The sequence below is a fragment of the Anguilla anguilla genome, chromosome 8 (assembly GCF_013347855.1).
Source record: "Anguilla anguilla isolate fAngAng1 chromosome 8, fAngAng1.pri, whole genome shotgun sequence".
NCBI classification, from domain to species: domain Eukaryota; kingdom Metazoa; phylum Chordata; class Actinopteri; order Anguilliformes; family Anguillidae; genus Anguilla; species Anguilla anguilla.
The window spans coordinates 35,756,811-35,775,713 of NC_049208.1; the positions used below are offsets into that span (position 1 = coordinate 35,756,811).

General features: G+C 45.8%; 1 protein-coding gene across 4 annotated transcripts in view; it reads left to right on the plus strand.

Annotated features, from left to right (window-relative positions):
* Positions 1-616: 616 nt before the first annotated feature.
* The window catches only part of runx1t1 (RUNX1 partner transcriptional co-repressor 1), a 59,058-nt gene continuing 40,771 nt past the window's right edge, over positions 617-18,903 (plus strand). For 2 of the 4 annotated variants that reach the window (XM_035430760.1, XM_035430763.1), the window contains exon 1: positions 619-1,461. In XM_035430760.1, the coding sequence (XP_035286651.1) occupies positions 1,434-1,461 (28 nt within the window). In that variant the 5' untranslated portion in view covers positions 619-1,433. Of the gene's footprint in view, positions 1,462-6,140; positions 6,207-18,903 lie in introns of all 4 variants that reach the window. The other 2 variants (XM_035430765.1, XM_035430762.1) reach the window with 2 other exon arrangements.

Genomic DNA, 18,903 nt, shown 5'->3' on the forward strand with positions numbered 1-18,903 from the left:
TGCCTTCCACTACACCTGCCTATGACTCAGCTGGGACGAACCGCAGCAATAGCTGCCACAAGTTAATGGCTTATAAAACTATCTCCTCCTAAATCCAGAGGAGTCTAAAGTGCTATCACTGAGCTGCTCCTGTTTATTTCTACCAGGATGTTTAACTCTGCCTATTATGATTTCAAGCTTCTCTCGGGTTATTTAAAATAAAATAAAATAAAATAAAATAAAATAAAATAAAATAAGATAAAATAAAATAAAATAAAAACCATTATAAATGTAACACACCTAATTTTATTTTAATATATATATATATATATTTGGTTTATTTATTATAATCTTTATATTACTGCACTAGTCACTGATGAATACAATAGCTGGGTCTTGGTTTGTCCCTTCACCATATCTGCCTTCCAAACTGAAAACTGTGCTAGAACAAATGTGTCTGTGCCTCAGAATAATAGACGTCATATAATATTGAGACACCAAAATGCACTGGATTAAAAACCTGTTTTTTTAATATAACGGGATTCATTTGTGTGAAAACTAAAAACTCAAACTCGGGCTCTGATAGACTATGAATCGCGAGGACATTCGGAAATCGGGTCTGTGAAATAGGGCTATCAAGGCTGCGAGCAGCGTTTCTGCTGTACAGCTCGACGGGCTGAGACGAGTTCCAGATGGTCTGGGGAAAGTGTTTGCCTTGGGTTAGAACAGGATAGGCTGCGCTTCTGAAAGAGCAAAACAGATAGGGCGCGCACGCAGTCGTTCACACACAAACACAGGCAGACGCTTGCTGGCAGACACCCCAAAGAAGAAATCTAGTAACTGAAAAAGCAACCAGTCGTCCATTGGGAACCAATCCTCTCCATTGTTCACATATACTTGACCCTTTCAACCTGTTCATGACACAGATGCCGGCTACCTCAGTCACCTCCTACTGTTTGGATCCCGCCTACTCTGCACCTGGGTAAGCTGAGCCGTGCCGTCTGGAGGCAGAATACCACAGCAGTTCTCTCCAAACCCAGAGAAAGCGGACGGTCGTGAGAGGCGCTAATCGTGGTCGCTCGAAAACGTGAAGATTTGGGGGGTTTTTTGGAACATGTTTTATTGTCATACAACGTAAAGCTGCGCTCAGAAGACATCGAATTAGAAAAGTGTTTAAAACAGAAGGCTCCATTCTCTGGTACCGTGTGAGGAAACGCACCGTACAGGATCATTTTGTGCTGCGCCTGCATCTGAATTTTATTCACCGAGCTTTTTTGTAGACTGTCTGAAGCTTTATTGGAACCGTGCGCCGCTGTTCTTGTGTGGTGAAGTTTTCCTGACAGTTCCGACGTGTTGGACGTCTAATAAACAAGCCCGAATAAGATTTCTCGTTTCAACGGCTCAATCATAGTCGGGGACTGGAAATTAATTTTGTCTACACAACCACGTAACGCATGGTGGGAATTTCTGCCCCTTTTCAGTGTAAGTAGAACATTTTCTCTTAAAATCGTGATGTGTTGAAAATATCAAAGTTGTTTGCTTATGTTTGATTTATAACCTAAAGTCGTTTAGAAAGACGGAGCGATTCCAGTGAAATATCCTGTAACATTCCCGCATTGAGTAAAGATACACATTTCATATAAAAACTGAAAAACTGTTACACACACATACACACACGTGTGTGAGTGTGTGTGTATATATATATATATATATATATATATACGAACCTTACTAAATTGCAATATCATCGTGTCTCACATACTAATATTTGTTTGTATTATTAGGCCTAAATCAATTGTTTGTTTTTTGTTGTTGTTGTTTTGTTAGAATATCGCAAATTGGGGGATGATGACAGATCTGAAGTTGAAGGCGTTTCATAGGCTAACCTTCAACTTTACAGTTTACAGTGAATGAGAAAATGACTTCTGACAGCGGGTTGGGGGTGCATTAATAGTCAGTCATAAAAATTGGAGGGGCCAAACAAAATTCCGTCGGGCTACGAACCGCCGAGGTGAAATTCTCGGCTTTGTTTTTCCTAAACACATTGGTGGTTTCTAAAATCCAGCGCTTTTAAAGCAAACCTAAATACATAGCATCTTGCATTTATTAAGTCTGGAACTTATTATTTGCAGTTTATGTCTTTAGTAAAATGCACAAATAGTTCGTCAATACAGCAAATTACACGCATTGTTGCAATAATTTCAGTTGTAGCCTATATATAAGTGGTAGGCTACATCTGTTATCATGATAATGACTTCTACAGCTGGATTTTAGCATCCGTGCATTTGAAGGAATATAATATGTTATGTGGGTGTGCATTAATTTGTAGAATCTCATAAACGGCATTAGCTAGGCCTAAAATAAACTAAAACTGTAAAATAATAGCCTTGCTTGACTTTTCTGGTAACGTAGGCTACATGGTTAATCTTTTGTTCCATTTATTTATAATTAAGATTTAGTCCTACGGGCTGTAAGATAAATAAGCAAATAAAATATGTAGGCTAAAGCACCCCATATAGGGGCACATTCAGTTTTTTCCCCAGGTAGATTTATTGGGGGCGGGGTGTAGCCTATACAAGATTCCATGTAGCTTTCATACAACTGACTGCTTTGAATAACAATCCGTTGCATTAGAAATTGCGTGTGTATTGTCTAACAATATACATGTCAGCTGCCAACCTGAATTCAAGAAACGTATCAATTCGCGACAAAATCGGTTTTAAGTGGCCCGTAACAGAGTACTCTTAACACGCATGCAAAGCGAAGTTCATCATTAGCCAGTCTGTTCGCTCCCTCTCACCAGGCGCTGATCCTGTCAGATCTGATTTTCTCCCTTCCATTAGCGATAAACATCAGCTGACAGGCGACCAGCCTTGTACCCATTTCATTGTTGGGAGGGAGGGGGTGTCTTATGAACAACGCTCTATGCCTGGAGTTGGGCGCTCCTGAAAGGTTGGCATCTGGGAATTTTGCATTTGAAAACCCCGAACCAGCCATAATTGTCAAATGGATCTCTTCAATCCATCTTGATATTTATTTCGGCTCTCCCGCTGTGACTTTGTGGGAGACAAAACTTTAGGCTGCGTGACTGACGAGTGAAGTTGAAGACCTCAAGCTGAAACAGTGTTTAGGATGAGGACGGGAGTTTGAAGGGGAAGTAAAACTGAAATTAAAGCGTTGACTAGGATACATTATTTATTTATTTCCCCCCCCTCTGGGAACTTATGCTCTGTGGACTGGAGTGTGTCCTTTTATCAAAGAAAAGAACATTTAGGCAGCCTGGGTTTGACTGTAGATTATGGGTCTCACGGGTTTCATCAAACCAAAAAAAGCACGTGGGAAAGTTTTGCTATTCCATGTTCCGGAGTAAACAGTGCTTTCTAAGCGGTAAAACGATTGTATTTTTTTAATACGTGCGATTCTTACACATTTCAGAAACAGGACATTTCCTACATTTTGTCAGTTATTTTCGAGGGTGGACAGATAATTCTGTGTCGAGCAAATAAATGAATACATCCATAGAACCACCCATTCTTACATCTTAAGCATAAACTCCATTGAATATTATCCATTGTGACAGAGGCTAAGTAGCCACAGTGCTTTGGGTGTGCTGTTGCCTCATTGCATCTATCTGGTAAACCGCCAGCAGATATACCCTAGCTATCTCATAGAGTTTGGAAAGTGGGCATTGCTTCTTGTTTATGGCAGTAGATAATAAGCGAGGAAGAAAATTTCCTGATAGAATGAGAAATGTTTTATTTATTTATTTATTTATTTATTTACTTACTTACTTACTTACTTACTCACTCATTCATGTAGTGCACTTCCGTTTCCACCCTGCGCGAGGAAGCCGGCGCTGGACGACAGTGGACGTGGAAGCATAATTGCTGTGGGAGAAAGCGCTTTTAGAATCCTCGCTCTAATCTGCGACCCATTAACTTACCATCTTTTTATTTTTTCTCCTCATTTTCCCCCTATAACCGGAGAATCTATAGACAGTGCTAACAGAGAGGCGGTCGTTTAATTAAAGCAAACATTAAAGCGGGGTTGCTGGAGGTAATTGTAAGCGATAAGTGCTGTGTGCGTTATCTGCCAGGGCTGTTTAAACAGCGGCATCCTCAGTGACCAGCTGTACAGCGGGCAGTCGGACTCACACCTGTGTTTGGGTCAGAGGGGCAGTCTGAGTACTTTTCTCACTGATGAAATGAGGGAGCTTTTTTAGAGTCCAAAATCGTCTACTTTTTCACGCTACATATTTCTTAGACTATTTTTTTTTTATCATTCTATGATGACATAATGTTTGTGTGCGTGCGATTCCGGACACAAATGAATTCATTTTGTTGCGTTTTTCAGATATTTATAAAAATTTTGTTAAATTTGTTTTTGTGTCACTTCTTGTCCCTCGGATTCCCTTGCCATGCAGCAGTATAAAGTTTTATGGAGTTTTTGTTTTTGTATAGGCTAATCATGATTGTAAATGTGAAATATAAAGAAAAAATGAATAGCCTGCATGTGAAACCTACTACAAACGCTCATGTCAAAATATTTACTTTGAAATATTTACCATGAATATTTGAAATGATATGCTCCATGTTTTTGACTAAAAGCCAAGAATGTTATTAACACATATCCTATTGCACTAATTATTGTTAGTGAAGTCCTTAGCATAGAAGATGCTATAGAATACTGAGTTCCCCTTACTGTCTCTCTGAAAAGTGCACGCCTGTGTGTGTATTTGTGTGTATGTGTGTGCATATTTACAGCCACTTTTATAATATGCACATGCAAATATATGCCCTCAAAGTGCTACATATTTTATCTGTAAAGATGGCAGATTCCCGTTATACTGAAAAGGCAGAATATAGTCAAGATTTGTGCTTGTTTATATAGGATTCCAGATAGCTGTATGTGTGGTGACTGCGTGTCAGCATGTCACAGTTTTATATCAGGAGGTTTTGGTCTGGTCCGTGTTGCTTTAAATGTAAGTGTCACACGGAGTGTCCTTTAGATTCAATTACAGACTCATCCCTTTCCCTCGATTGTGTCAGGTAATCACGCTGAATTGTTGAAACCGTGTTCGAGAGAGGAGAGCCACTTCTTTGTGAGGGGAGCGGGCCTGCTGCTGCATCAGTTGCCATAGCGAGCGGAGGATGAATTATTGATACGGCTGATATCTGGCAGAACGTACGCTCAGAAATCGATAAAAGGCATTGATAGCTACAGATTTATCAGTGAGCGGAATGCAGTTCAGCGGTCATTGAATTTCACTGCTCATGAAAGCATAATGCAGTGGAGGAGATCAGTGGCTTTTTATTGTATTGCGGAGTTGGACATTTTACAAGGGCCAATATAATTTGAAGGAAAATATTTAAAAGCTACAAGCATGATTTATTAGGCTGGTTTATCTGTAGGCCGTGAATCACGAGACAAGCTGAACGAAGACCTTTTCTTTCCCCCTACAGTGCCTCAGTTCAGTAAGCAGTGGCTGTGATATTTACCAAAAGAACAAAAAAAATCTAGCATCTCTCGTTTCTTCTGTATTATTTTGCAGCTTGCAAGCATATGAACTATGACTAAATGTGGCATTAATTATGTAGAGTCTTAGAGAGGCACTTGTGATGAGCTTGTAATGATGATGTGACATGATTTCTGGATGTGGTTGAAGGTTTTTTTTCTCTGATTGGCCCCCGTGATTGGCCGTTGCCTTGACGTCGCAGTTTATTGCACCTGACTGTGTTCTTCCTGGGAGAGGGGGGGAGGTGTGGACCGGGCTCACCCGGCAGCCCTGTGGTCCAGCAGACAGGTGTCTCATTTGCCTTCTGCTTGACCATTCTGCCACAGTCCTTCCGTCTGTCCTCACCCGCTCCCTCTCTCCTTTTAATTCCAAATCGAGTCGCCAATTATCCTGGCTCCCTCTCTCTTTCTGCTGATCTCTCTTTCTCTCATTTTCCCCCTTTCACACACTCTCTCTCCTTCTCACGCACACACACACACACACACACACAGACGCACGCACGCGCACACACCCTCTCTCTCACTGTTTATTTTCCCGGCTCCATCTGGTCGGGGCTGATATTGTAATCGCCCTAATGCACATTGCCTTCCTCCTCAGACACACACACAATGTACCATCCTGACAAGTCCCCCTTTTTTTATTTCAGATAAGCCGGGGACGTGTGTTTAATGAATACAAAGCCGTTGTGTGTCGCCGTGCTCTCTGCCAGAAGGTAATCTTATTGAATAGGCGCTTTTCAGCGATGCAGGACTCGATAACGGCTCCGGAGTGAAGATGTAACCTGTTATCTCGCGCCTCCTCTATTTTTCTGTCACAGAATTTACATTTAAAGATTAGCTGTAAAAGGGTAAGAGATTCAGGGTGGTGAAGGTGTTAGGAGGAGGGGGGGTGGAGGGTGTGGGCTCTGTGGTGTTGTGGGAGTTGGGGGTGGGGGGGAGGGGGGGGGGGGGAGTAGGAAGGGTGTATGCGTGACACAGTGGAAGAGGGCCTGTGTTCACCCTCGGCCTTCCCGCATTGATATCTCCAATCAGCCTGGCTGCTCGGTTTTTTGGGAAGCGAGATTATAGGCGCATTATTATCTGAACTTGGGCTTTTGTTTGTGTATTTAAGGCAGCTTTAACACAAAGGCACGCGAGGCTCATAGGTGACAAGGATTATTTATGGACCCGTTCCCATAAACACTTGATAGATGCAGAATATGAGCTGTGTAATACCTTGATTAGGTGTTCTTTTATGAGGTGACTGTTGCTGAAGGATGGGCTTGGCCGTTTACTGTGAATCTATAAAATCCATCAATAAAACAGCCTTCCTTTTCTAATGGACATTGTGGGACATGGATCCCTTCCAAGCGTAGAATGCTGAGATGTCTTTGCCCTCCAGGGTGTGGGGATTCATCTGTGCTTTCACATTTTAATTGCGTTCATTGATAAACAGAATATTATACTAGTGGCGGTTCAGTGCCATTGTAGCTCTGTGATTCTGTTATTGATCAGATGTTGGGAGAGAAGAACTGAGATTTTTTTTCTGTTTCTGGTCTAGAATCGGATTGCGTTTGCTTTTGATTCATTTTTCAGGTTTTCGTGGCATGTACTTGATTCAGTACTAATAAGCAGAGTTCATTAATGAGATCCAGAGTGCCCTGATTCATTTTGATTTATTGAGTTGCAAATTTATTCGTAAGGAGGATATCAACTCGAGCAATGTCGCAGCAGCCGAATGAAGGGAAATGTGTGATCGAGATTTGCTCTGAACCCTTGGTGGTGCCTCCTTCGAGATACATGGATCAATAGGCAGAGACAATAGGCCCCTTTCTTTTGACTGCACATATTGATATGCTCAGTCAATTATTGCTTGAGAAAACATACGAGCTCACAGCTCTGAGGTGTTACACACTGCCAGCACTGCCGCAGGCCTCTAACAAACCGCTAATACAATTTGTGTGCATGTCTGTGTGTGTGTGTGTGTGTGTGTTTGTGAGCATGGGCACAAGTGTGTGTTTTTTTTTTTTTTTTTGCAAACCTGCCCTTGAACGTGCAAAGTTCAGACTGCTGGAAATCTAAACATGTACGCTCCCTTTCAGAAACCTCTTATAAATGCCATGCATTGCTTTTAAACAGTGTTCTGTGTAAGATGACCTTGAAAATTCATTTAAGCCACATTGCAAGATAGTGTAAAATGCAACCTAGTGCAGTGGGGGTTTCCTGCTGTTGTCTGTTAGTGTCAGAGAAACTGGTTGGACAATGGGATTGCAGTGAGGTTTGGAAGAAAATTGTGCTGTTTCTGAACTACCAGCAGGTGTTCCCTAGATAAATGCCCAGTGTCAATTATTTAGAGAAAAGATTATTCTTAAAACATTGAAAAGTGGTGCAGAGACTGGGAAGTACTAAGCTGGGGTGGGGGATGGGGGGTATGATGGGGTGGAACCTGATTTGTTAAAATGTTGTATCTGCTCTGTTATGATCACTGAATTACTTGAATGAAGTATAACAACCAGGTATCAGCCTGCTGTCTTCGGAATACTTCTGATTTGGTTTTAATATTATGCTATGGTAGTTTTCTGTTGTTGAAAGAATTGAATCCATCCAAAGTTTTAAACAATAAAATAAAAATTCTGAACGTTTCTGTGGCTTCCTGCTGGATAAGGTGTAAGAGTATAGACAAATTTGTGAGGCTTCACATAGAGAGCAGAATGTTGACTCACACAATTTTATTACATCTAACAACAATGTTCCCTTAACTTGAAGTGACAAGGTAAAATAAAAGTTGTCTGTTTTTGTCAATTCTTATAGGATTATCAGTTTCAATAAGTATTGAATTCCCTCACTGTAACAAATTGTAAAAATAAATTATGTTTTTTGTTGCATTGAGGACATTTCTGGTAGTGGTAAGGACAGAAGGCACCAAAGTCTTATTTTTGTAATGTATGCATCTTTTGCACTCGTGTTTTGCTGCTCTTTAAAACTCTAGAGAGGCGTCTGTCGAGCGAGGAGCTTCTTTCCAGAATGTTCTGTACTATTTCGCAGATAGTCTTAGGCCTCCGTTTTGCCTGGAGGGGTGGGTGCGAGAAATACATGGAACGTGGTATTCGATTCTGGATACAGTGGCTGTTTTGGCTTGCTGCTTCCCTTATGGCGATTCAGTAGAAAAAAATATCTGGATGAGTGAATCGAAATAAAATGTAATTGACCCTGGATAAGGGATCTGCTGCGCACATAAATGGCACAATATTGGACGTGATCGCGAGCGATCCCAGCGTGAGCCAGTTTATGAATAATTACAAAACAACAGTGCAAGCAGGAAGGGACAGAAGGCTTGAGGAGGATTCCATGCCAGTTCAATCAAGGCAGAGGATTAGAGCATTGTTAACTTTTTCAGTGTGAAACAGCTGCCTGGGGTCCACAATTCAGACGCCATGACTTGGCTGACGGTACGACGCGGTCAGAAATAGACGTGCATCTGCGACTGGGATCCACCAAGCTGCCAGCTGTAGCCTGAGAGCCAATCACAGGCCTGACCCCACCCCCTGGCCCCACCCTCCATCGAGGCCTGAATAATGCTCCTCGATCACTTTAGCTAATCAAATCTGGAGACAGTTCCAACGGAGAGGTTTTTCCTGGAATTCATTTTGACTTGCCGCCTAATGAAAAAGAGTCTTCTGTGAACATTCCAAGGGGACCTGTTAATCAGAATCACCAAGAACAGCAGAAGTGCACAGGTGTTTGTAGCACTGCACATCATTTTCACGCTAGTTATGAAAACCGTAAACGTTGCTCACCGCACTAGATGGGTAACAGTGAGCAATTCTCTGTGGTCTATAAATGCAGCACATTAATTTTCCCAACTCTCTGAACTCCACATTGGTTTTTAAACTGATTGAATCTGATCCTCATGGTCGCTGTGACCTTATTTTGATAACAGCCCGCACCAAAAAAAATAATTTCATAACCTCTCTCTGATTGCCTAAGTGGAATGCCTGACATCTCTCAGCCTTTTGCTATTTCAAGGAATTTGTGATTAGTTCAGCAAGGGCAATAATAAATAATAAGACCATATGCAAAACATACAATGCCTTTTACACAGCAGTGAAATGGCAGAGGATAAATCTACTCGACCTTATAAGGCTAGAAATGTTTTCAGATGGTTTGTCTGTGCCAGTAATGTCTTTCCCATCTGCCTTTGCGTCTCTTCATCAACATCTGCTTTTCTGTACAGTACTTCAGCAACAAGTATCCTTTATTTGACACAGTCTCCAGCTCTGTTCTTGCTATTAAGTCAGCCTTGACTACTGCTTGGAGTCCCAGATATTCACATGTGCTTGCCATTACCCCCATACCATTCACAAAATGTAATAACGTTTTTGGGAAAGTGTTGTTTTTCACTTTTTCCATCACTGTAAAGAATTTTCGGGTCTGGTTTTAATGTTCCCCCGGTGACTGGACAAATTACTGCCTCTCTGCGCTTTCTGGACACTTTAATGAAATAGGGCCCGTCCAGAGGCGGCGCGTTTCCAAAAAACGCGCGGCGCTCGTAGGCGACGTCTGCCTCTCCGAAGGCTCCTCCCGCCGCCGGCACGGAGCCGGTTCCCCCCCAACCCCCCCCCCCCCCCCCCCTTCAGGATCGCGGCGCGCACGCGCTCCGCTTGGCAAGGCCGGTATGATCTTAATCAGCCGTTTCCTCCTTGGCCGTATTAAATGGTCCACGTTGTAATTCGCAGCTGCGGAGGGATCACATGTAACGGTACAGCTGCGATTTTATGTTAGCGAATTTAAGCTTATCTGTTTTTTATGCTTTTTTTTTTTTTCTTCCCTCATCGCCATATGGGAGATGCTGCCAATTTGAAATCAAGTCGAGCATGTTTGTAAATTGCACGTGACCTCAAATGCGCCTGGTGTTTAACAGGGTGCTCCGAGGCTCAGATGCTACATCAAGTATGCTTGTGTTTATAATTTTATTCGTTGACATTATTTAGTCATAGCAGTTTTCTCTTGCAAAGATAAATTGTGAGTCTTGAGTCTGTGGTCATTCTTGATTTGAATGGAGTTAGATGGTCTTTAATCACAGTGCTCAATAACAATTGTTGCTAGTTCTAAGAGATGCTAGAAATTGTAGCATTCTGTGTGCATTCTGGGATTGGTTTGAAGCAGCAAGGTATTTATATTACTAACGTCCAATTAAATTCCCAATTGTATGCTGTCAACATTCAGGTTTAATGCTGACACACAAATGATAAAATTTCAGTCAAAAAAATGTAATTTATTCTCAATCAGAATAATTGAAAAACCAAACACATCTAAACCTATGTGCCTCAACATCAGTTTTAAAATACCACAAACAATTATTTCTGTCAATCATAATCATTGTAAACCCACAGCAGAAATGTGTTGTGTAGGATAGGGTAGAAATCGCCAAGCAACAAGACAGGAACCAAAACAAGCTCGGCAACAGTGGAGGAGGGACTTAAGACACAACTGACAATGATGGAATGTGATTGTTTTGGGCGGGGGGAAATTGCCTGTTGGCCTTGAAGTTTTCTTAAAATCGTGGACTTCTCAAAGTGGCTTTCATGTTTACGGCTGCTAGAAAGGCAAGCGCAATCTGACTGGTCAACGTCAATCATGCACTTGCTTTGGGACTATTCATTTCAGTAGAATCCAATGTAGAAAGCCAGTGCTTGGTTTGGGGTCCTTCACATTTAAGAGTGAGAGCTAAGGTGAGCGGAGTGCGTTTCCTGTGGGGTAACGGCTAGCGCAGAGCAGCGGTTTGGGGAGCAGGGAAAAATCTGCACCACACAGCACTGTAAAAGACACGCTGTGTTATTTTAAGTTTAAAGGAATCGGGGCCCATTCCCTTTGGTGTCCACCTGCTCTCAAAGCTGAGAGGAGGAGTGTAAGGTTTATCTGTGACTTGCATCATACTCTGCAACTCACGGGACTGCACACGTAAAGAGTGGCTTCATTCAAAACAACTGTTTATTTTCAATTAACATATGAAAGGGAGCTCGTGGTTGGGCTAACCCCCCACACATGTTTTCTGTAACTCAACTACATTGAAATGTTCAAATAGCAAACATTAGCTGCCTTTTATTATTTAAAGAAAAAAGGAGTGAATTCCAAGGGGGGACAGTTACCCCAGTATGGAATTAAAGACTGTTCTGTGTTTCCTTGCAAATGCATGTGATCTAAACAGTGCCACAGGAGTGAGATGAAGTGTTTAGCATTCACCGAGAGTGGGCTGCACTGAATGTCTGTGGCTGGATCGAGCGGTGAGTCGACTGAGTAACAGACCTTCTGTTCTACGGCCATGTTGTCACTTGCTGTGGCAGTGGAAATGAGTAAAATCGGTTGCACGATGCGTAGGTGGGGGCTCTTCCCTGGGGTGCTGCTGGCTAGAGGAATTAAGGACCTCTGGAACTCAAACTGATCTCAGTTCAGCTAATGCTGGTGGCTGATGCTGGGCTTCTCTGAGGCAGTGAAGGAGAGGGGATGGATGTGTTTTTGATCCAGATGGAAGGGTGGAGTCTGTCTTTGCCTGCTGCTGTCATGGAAAGGGGAAGGCGGGGGGGGGGGCGGGGGGTAGAGATTGATTGGAGGGCGTGTATCCAGGACAATATCAGCACCAGCCAGAAGAGGGGAGAGGAAGTGTGTGAAGAAGAGGAGCTGAGCAGGGAGGAGCTGCAGAATGGAGACCCAATCGCTGAGCCAGGGGCCATAGGAGAAAGTCCAGAGAAAGGACGGCAAATCAAGTCTTAACAGGATCGAGAGAGACAAGACGCGAGCGTGCCTCTCGTGTGTATCTGTTTCCTAATTGCAATGCCTAGAGGACTGAGGCTGTAACCACTTTTCAGTGCCGCTATGTATTTTTAAGATTCTCCTCTGGGCTTGTGCCAGTGTCAAATTGCCTCTTTTAGACAAGCCGTTTGGCTCAGCTCTGACAGCGCTGAAGGAGTGGGGAAAATTAAACTGAGAAGTAGACAACATTTATTGAACACAAGGAACATGTTTCCAGGTTGTTTTACTTTTTGTGAGCCACGGCGTAGCTATTTGTGGGCTAATGTTTGTATGTGTTATGGATCATTTTTTTTGGTTCCACTCCCGATTCGCATTGCATGTTTCTCCAGTCTTCGTCTATTACTTTCAAGGGACCATGGCCTTCCCAGACTTGAAGAGTTGTGCTTACATCATTTATATACAAAATAAAACCATTCATTTTTGTGTGCCAGACAATCCAGGAAAATATATTTGCTTACTTTTTTAAAAATGTAGGGATGGGGTATTCACTCTGAAAGAGTAAACAAAAAGGCTTTGTTAGAGCTGCTTTGTTGTGTGCCCTGCAAGTTCTTACATGACACACCTTTACTTTTTCATATTTTACATGAATCTAGGAGAAGCATTCCTTCCCTGGCTCAGTGGGATGTGTGAAATTCATTAGCTTGGGTCCTCGCTCTCCTCTGAGGGATTTGTATTAATGGCGCTTGTTTGCCGTCCAGCTCTCTTTGTGCCCGACCCAGAGGAGCAGTTTGTGTCTGCCGCTGCCGTGGAGTGCCTCCTCACGGCCTCGTTCTCCAGACTGCTGTGCAGGGGGCTGAGGAGCAGGAGGAGGAGGAGGAGCAGTAGGGGAGGTTTGAGTGGTCAGGTCAATTTCCTTTCGAAGAACTGGAATCGAGCGTTTCTCTGGGAGGCGAATAAGTTTGATGCAGCCTGCCACGGATCCCTTTGTTTTATCGTCTTCGGCCCGTCGAAGATTTATGGTGCCGTTTGCGCAGGATTGCGTGGCGTAAATCATCGCTGAGTGTATCGCGAGCAGCGGGCAGAGTAGCCACCTTTCCCTGCCTGGCACCCCACAGGCCTGAAAACACTACAGCGCTAAGCTAAATATCGCCATCAGTGTCCAAGCAGAGGACTGTTAAGGTCCATGGGAATGCGCATCTGCATTTCCACACATCTACAGATCCTACTCGTGTGCCGTGGATGTCTCCACAGCTGCCATTTTTTTTTAAAAAGCAATGGGAGAGAGAGAACTTGAGGGAGAAGAGAATTTGTGTGAGAGACTGCAGTCACCCCCCCGAGTAACTCCTCTCCCCCCCCTCCGTCTGACAACCCGGGGCTGCCTTGGATTTGATTTAGTGTCTAAGAAGCTTTCTTACCAGTGGGCGAGTGATGCTAATGGTCCACATATGCTCCAAGACAGTATTTCATTTTACAAGTCAGACATGAGGCGATCTTGATTCAGGCAAGGTTGAACATAACTTATCCCTCACCACATGCTGCTATATTTTATTTATGGAAATGTGTTTCCAGTTCCCTTTCTCCCTGTTCTCTGCTCTCTCCTCTCTCTCGCCCCAGTGGTGACAGTAACTTTATTTAGCATACCGCACGCACATAATGTGCACTCCGGGTGTGCACTCACAGTTCGGAGGGCTGTTCTGCAGACAACATATCTGCAGTACCTGTTGTCATGGAAACAACAGCGAGGCCCCACAGGCCCGTCTCCCATTTCTGTGGGAATGGCACAGAGAGCCCCGTGGCTGAGCAGCCAGCACAGGGGAACGAGGTGAGGTGGGTCCAAGCAGGGGGCGGGGGGGGGTTGTGGACATCACCGATTTCGGCCCAAAGGTCTCAGAGCCAGAGCCTTTGGGGTCCTTTGAGTTTGTTTCCCACAAGCTTTAATATGGCAGTTCAAAGTTATCTGTAATGGCTACCGCTGGACTGTATGTCTGTATGTCTGCCGTTGAACTGAACGAAAATGTTGATTAGCATCGCAGGAATTATCGTATCACTCTCTGTGTGATCCATTTGAGTAATTTCTGACTACGGAGCTCATGCTAATTCTCTATTAGCATTGACAGAAGCGCCTTGCAAGTGCACGATATTTGGTGTGGACTTGAGCTTTAGGGTTTGAACCCTAACCCTAACCATTCCAAGAAATAACCAGTCACACGCTGTCCATTAGCGCCACGACTCAACATAATGGAGTGTTTCAAAGGACAGGCTTAAGTTCTGATAACCTGGGGGTAAAAAAAAAAACTGATTAAATGTAACAAAGCGGTGACCTAACACCACGGCGATAAAAACACAGTGGAGCCTTCCTCTTTCTTTGTCAGGGGAAAAGGCGGGGCCGAGCTGGCGACAGCGTCGTGTTTTCAGAGTCCTGACCTCGGGACAGCGCCTTGTTTGGGCAGTTCTAACCCTGGCAAATTTTTTTTTTTTTGGGGGGGTGGGGGGGGGGGGTTTTCCTCGGCGACTACAGGAGAAGAGAGCGGTCGCCGGGACTTGTTGATGCCCCGGTCGGCTCTTGGCGGAAGGCAGATACGGCGGGCCGCGGAGCCGTGACAGCGGGGTCAGGCTCGAAGCGCGACCAGGCCCCGGCTTCCGAATTTAATCACCTGAAGAGCAAAACATCCCGGCCGGCGACTGTGTGAAAGCGGGATATCTGGCCGCCCCAGTCCGCCACTCCGACATCCTGCCCCGTGGGCCGGGCCCTGCCGTCCGTCCTGCAGCGTCAGGGCCGGTTCCTGACAGCGGGCTATCTCTGCCGGGCCCCTGGTTCCTTCCATTCACCAGGCATTGTGTGCAGGAGGGCCGGGCCAGGAATCGCAGGTTCCTGTTGGTGCTGCACTCTCGGCTTGCGAGCTCCGGCCTCACTGACAGATTTCTCTGGTTTTGTTTTGTTTTTTCTTTTCTTTTTTCTTAGGAGGATGTAGAAATAATATTTTTTTTTTTTTTTAAAAGGAAAAGTCCACTGAGTATCACCGCAGACCAGCTGTGACCAGTGACGAGCAGCTGTGACCAGCCATGACTGGCGGTTCTTGGAAGCATCTTGGCCTTACGTGATCCACCACTGTGCTGGCGGTGTTCTGTTGTTTTCTTTCACCAACGCTCATGCCTACAGCAGGCACTGAGAATGGGAGGCCTTCCTGCCTCTGACCACCATTGTCCAGGATCTCCACCAGAACTCAGGCGCACGCATGCCTGTTCAGTTTTCCTTGAAAGACTGCGGATTTGCAATCAAGACGAACAATGGCAAAACCTTCAGCCAAAGGAATGCCCAGCATTTCTGTGTATAAACCACCGTGTTCAGTAGCGTAATGAAATGGAAGCATTGATGAAATTCAAGAATGATAGCTTGAGAAAGTTCTAGTGCGTCACTTAAAGGTTTGGTAGCTTGGATAATGCTGTTCAGGGACATTATACAAAGTAGTATTTTTTTTTTTTTTTAATGGAACAAGTTAACATGAACAAAGAACAATTTAGACTGACACAGTACAGATCCCAAATGAATGTCATCTTATTTTTAATATAGCCTGTGTATGACTCATTTTCTTTTTTCTTGATTTATTTTTTATGGGTTGAAAAGCTGTACACCACCATGGTGTGAGGAGAATGTGCTTCGTGAAAACACTCAACGGTTTTAAATGCAGCCCGTGCAAAATTGTCTAGCCCGTTGTGTCTGTGTGGAATCGGTGCTCCCGTGCTGTTAGAGAGGGATCTGTTTCCCACGCAAGAAAACATTTTGTGTCGCGTACCTGGAAGTTATCGTCATCGAGCTGATGCGGATACAAATAGTCATTTGCACACAACTGTAATGCGTTTTTAACACGTGTCATGCGCTTTCGACACGTGTGTGTGCGCATTTATTTTCGGAGGTGAAAAAAGGTGAATGTTAACCAGTTTAGCAGCTTTCCTGGCCTCTCTCCTAAAAAGCCACCAACAGTTTAACTGACAGTCGAGACGTTCATCCGGAATGTTCTCAGTGGCGCGCGCCGTGGGTTTGCGAGCGTGCGGCGCGCCTCTCGGTGGAACGTTGCGGCGTGCGCGGTGTTGGGGCAGGGCCGTCGCCGCGCTCACCGCCTCGGAGGCTGCGCTCACGCGTGCGGAGAGGCTTGCCTGTTAATTAGGATCGCGCCACTTCGGCGCTCGACGGAGCAGGGAAGGATCTGCTGAGGCAGGCTGGCGCAGAGGCGTACTGCTAGCTCCACCTAGTGAAGGTCGTCGAACACCTTTGCAGGGACGGGACCAGTCATGTAGAGAAGAACCTCCCATCCCAGCCCCCCCCCCCAATCCCCTCCACTCCAGCTCCCACCCTTTTCCCCACCCTCCCCAACAGCAGCCTGAATTCAGCAAGCCCTGACAAGGGTTCACTATTTATAGAAGTAGCGGCGTGGAAACGGAATATGACCCTGCCCACAACGTTCACTGGGATCTGGACGCTCAGTCTGAGTCAAATTCCAAGATGTCGCCTTTAATACAGGATGTTTTAGGGTCCGGTTTGCGCCTGAATGAATCGGCGATTGGTCAGAGGGTTAGCAGAACTGGGCTTGTTGGGGTAGTCCCGTAGTCTCAGATAAAGGGCGCTGCAGAATTGCGAGAGGCGGTCGGTGCTCGTCCAGCCGCGGAAACGGATTCTCGTGTTCCAACGGCTTGCTTCACGCTGCTCAGAAAGCGATCCCTTCACTCCAAAAATGATCGACGTAGGCGGGGCCACCGGACGGAAGCAGAAGGGGGGGGGGGAGGTGGGGGGTTACTCCGCTCCCCCCGCCCCTCAGCCGAAAAGTCATTTGTCGGCCTCATTAGCGGTTATTGTCATGAACCCGCGGTCTGAATGGGTGATGATACGGGTCTGTCCTGAATAGCAGCAGAGTGCGGGGAGGAGGCTGGGGCTGCGGCCTGCGGTGCGATTCGGGGCGAGGGAGGGGGGGAGGGAGGGAGGGAGGGAGAGAGGGAGGGAGGCAGGGGAGCGGGCCAGATGGCTGGGGCCTGCACAGGAACACAGGCAGGACTGCGGCTTTTTGTCTCTCTGACCGGGGGGCGGGGGAGCTCAGTGGAGCGTGTGCTATTGTCCTCGCATTTCAGCACTGCCTGCGTTTGAGGAGGGGGCTGGGGGTGGGGGGTTGGGGGGGGGGTCACAGTGCCTTTTATCTCTAGTGCAGCACCTGTTAAGTCAATTAAAGCTCTTATGTGATGTCGCCTGGATGCTCCGGTGCAGCCAAAATAACTGTAATAGACATGGGTTTGTACCAGAGACTGAGAAAGTGAGGATGTTCTGGAGCAGCACAAGCTCTTGTGCAACACGTTGTTCGTGTGATGTCTGGGAGGCTGTAATGTCGATCCAATAACTCCAGCTCCCCATCCCCAGTCTTTCCGGGCCTGTCTTACCTGGTAGGCTGCAATAGGAAGACATTAATAGCTTCTAAATGAACCTTCTAATGAAGCTAGGCACCTATAAACCAAACCTAATATTAAGCTGTTATTTTTCTTTTTTTGCCAAGTATATGACATTTATTTAATTATTTTCCCTTTTCATTTTCTGCAGCGAGACAAAACTCTCAAGGTTTTGAGCCCTTTCTGGGTTCGTCTGCCATGACCGTTCAGTAAATCTACAGGTACGAGACTGCCCAACCTTTGCAAAAAAATGTTTCGCTTTTTTCGACCTTGGTCACCGTTGCCCTTGGTTCTCTCTGAGCCGTGGTGTAGTTCACCTTGTTTTTTTTGCACACGCGGGGGGGTAACAGGAGCAATCACGCGTCTTTGCCTCCCTCGCTCCGTCTCCCAGCGGCCGGGCTCGTGTTATTTATCACCCCCTCCCAGGGCCCTAATTGGTAGCGGTACCCTTTCGGGGTTCAGAGGGAGGCGCGGACGGCCCAGCCCGGGCCGGCTCCTCCATCCAATAACTCCGGCCCTCCGTCCCCGGCCTCCCTGGGCCTGTCGTCCTCGCGGGCTGCGTTGGGAAGACATTAATGGCTTCCAGCTGTGTGGAAAATCGGGCCCTTTGAGGTCCACCGAGGGTGGAGAAGGCCCGGTAAGGCTGGGCTAATTCTCCCTCTTTGTTCTGCACCAGCGGGCCACGAAACGCTGTTTCCCCCCTGACACCGCCGCCCCCCACCCCCCGTCCCCCACCCACCCACCTCACCACCAGCGTCACCCCCCGATTGGTCAGCGGCGCGGAGAGAGAGAGCAAAGGGCGGACAAACGAGTGGGGAAATTCGGACGAGGCCGGCGCCACCCCATCGGGCTGCTGCGTCAGCCTCTAGCCGGACACCCACCACCAGAGACGGGAGCTGAGGGGCTGAGGGGTGGTGAGGGGGGGGGGGGGGGGAGGAGTCCAGGAGTCACCCCTATTCATCAACAGCTCATTGGCTCATCATTGACTGCCAGGCCATTTAGTTTATCAAGTCTTGCACAAGAGGAGTCAGAAAGAGGCCCCATTCAGCTTTGTTAAAGGGAGCCCTGCGTGTAAAGCGCTCCGTCCCGAGCCCCTCTGCCCACGTACCCCTCTGTTTTGTTCCCTTTTTTTGTCTTGTTACTCTTTCACAGTCGGTTAATGCAGCCCGGGCTTAAAGGGCTGTTTTTATCGCCCTGGTTTGAATATATATTTGCCATTATTTTGGCTGCCATTGAAAAGGCGGCGGTGGT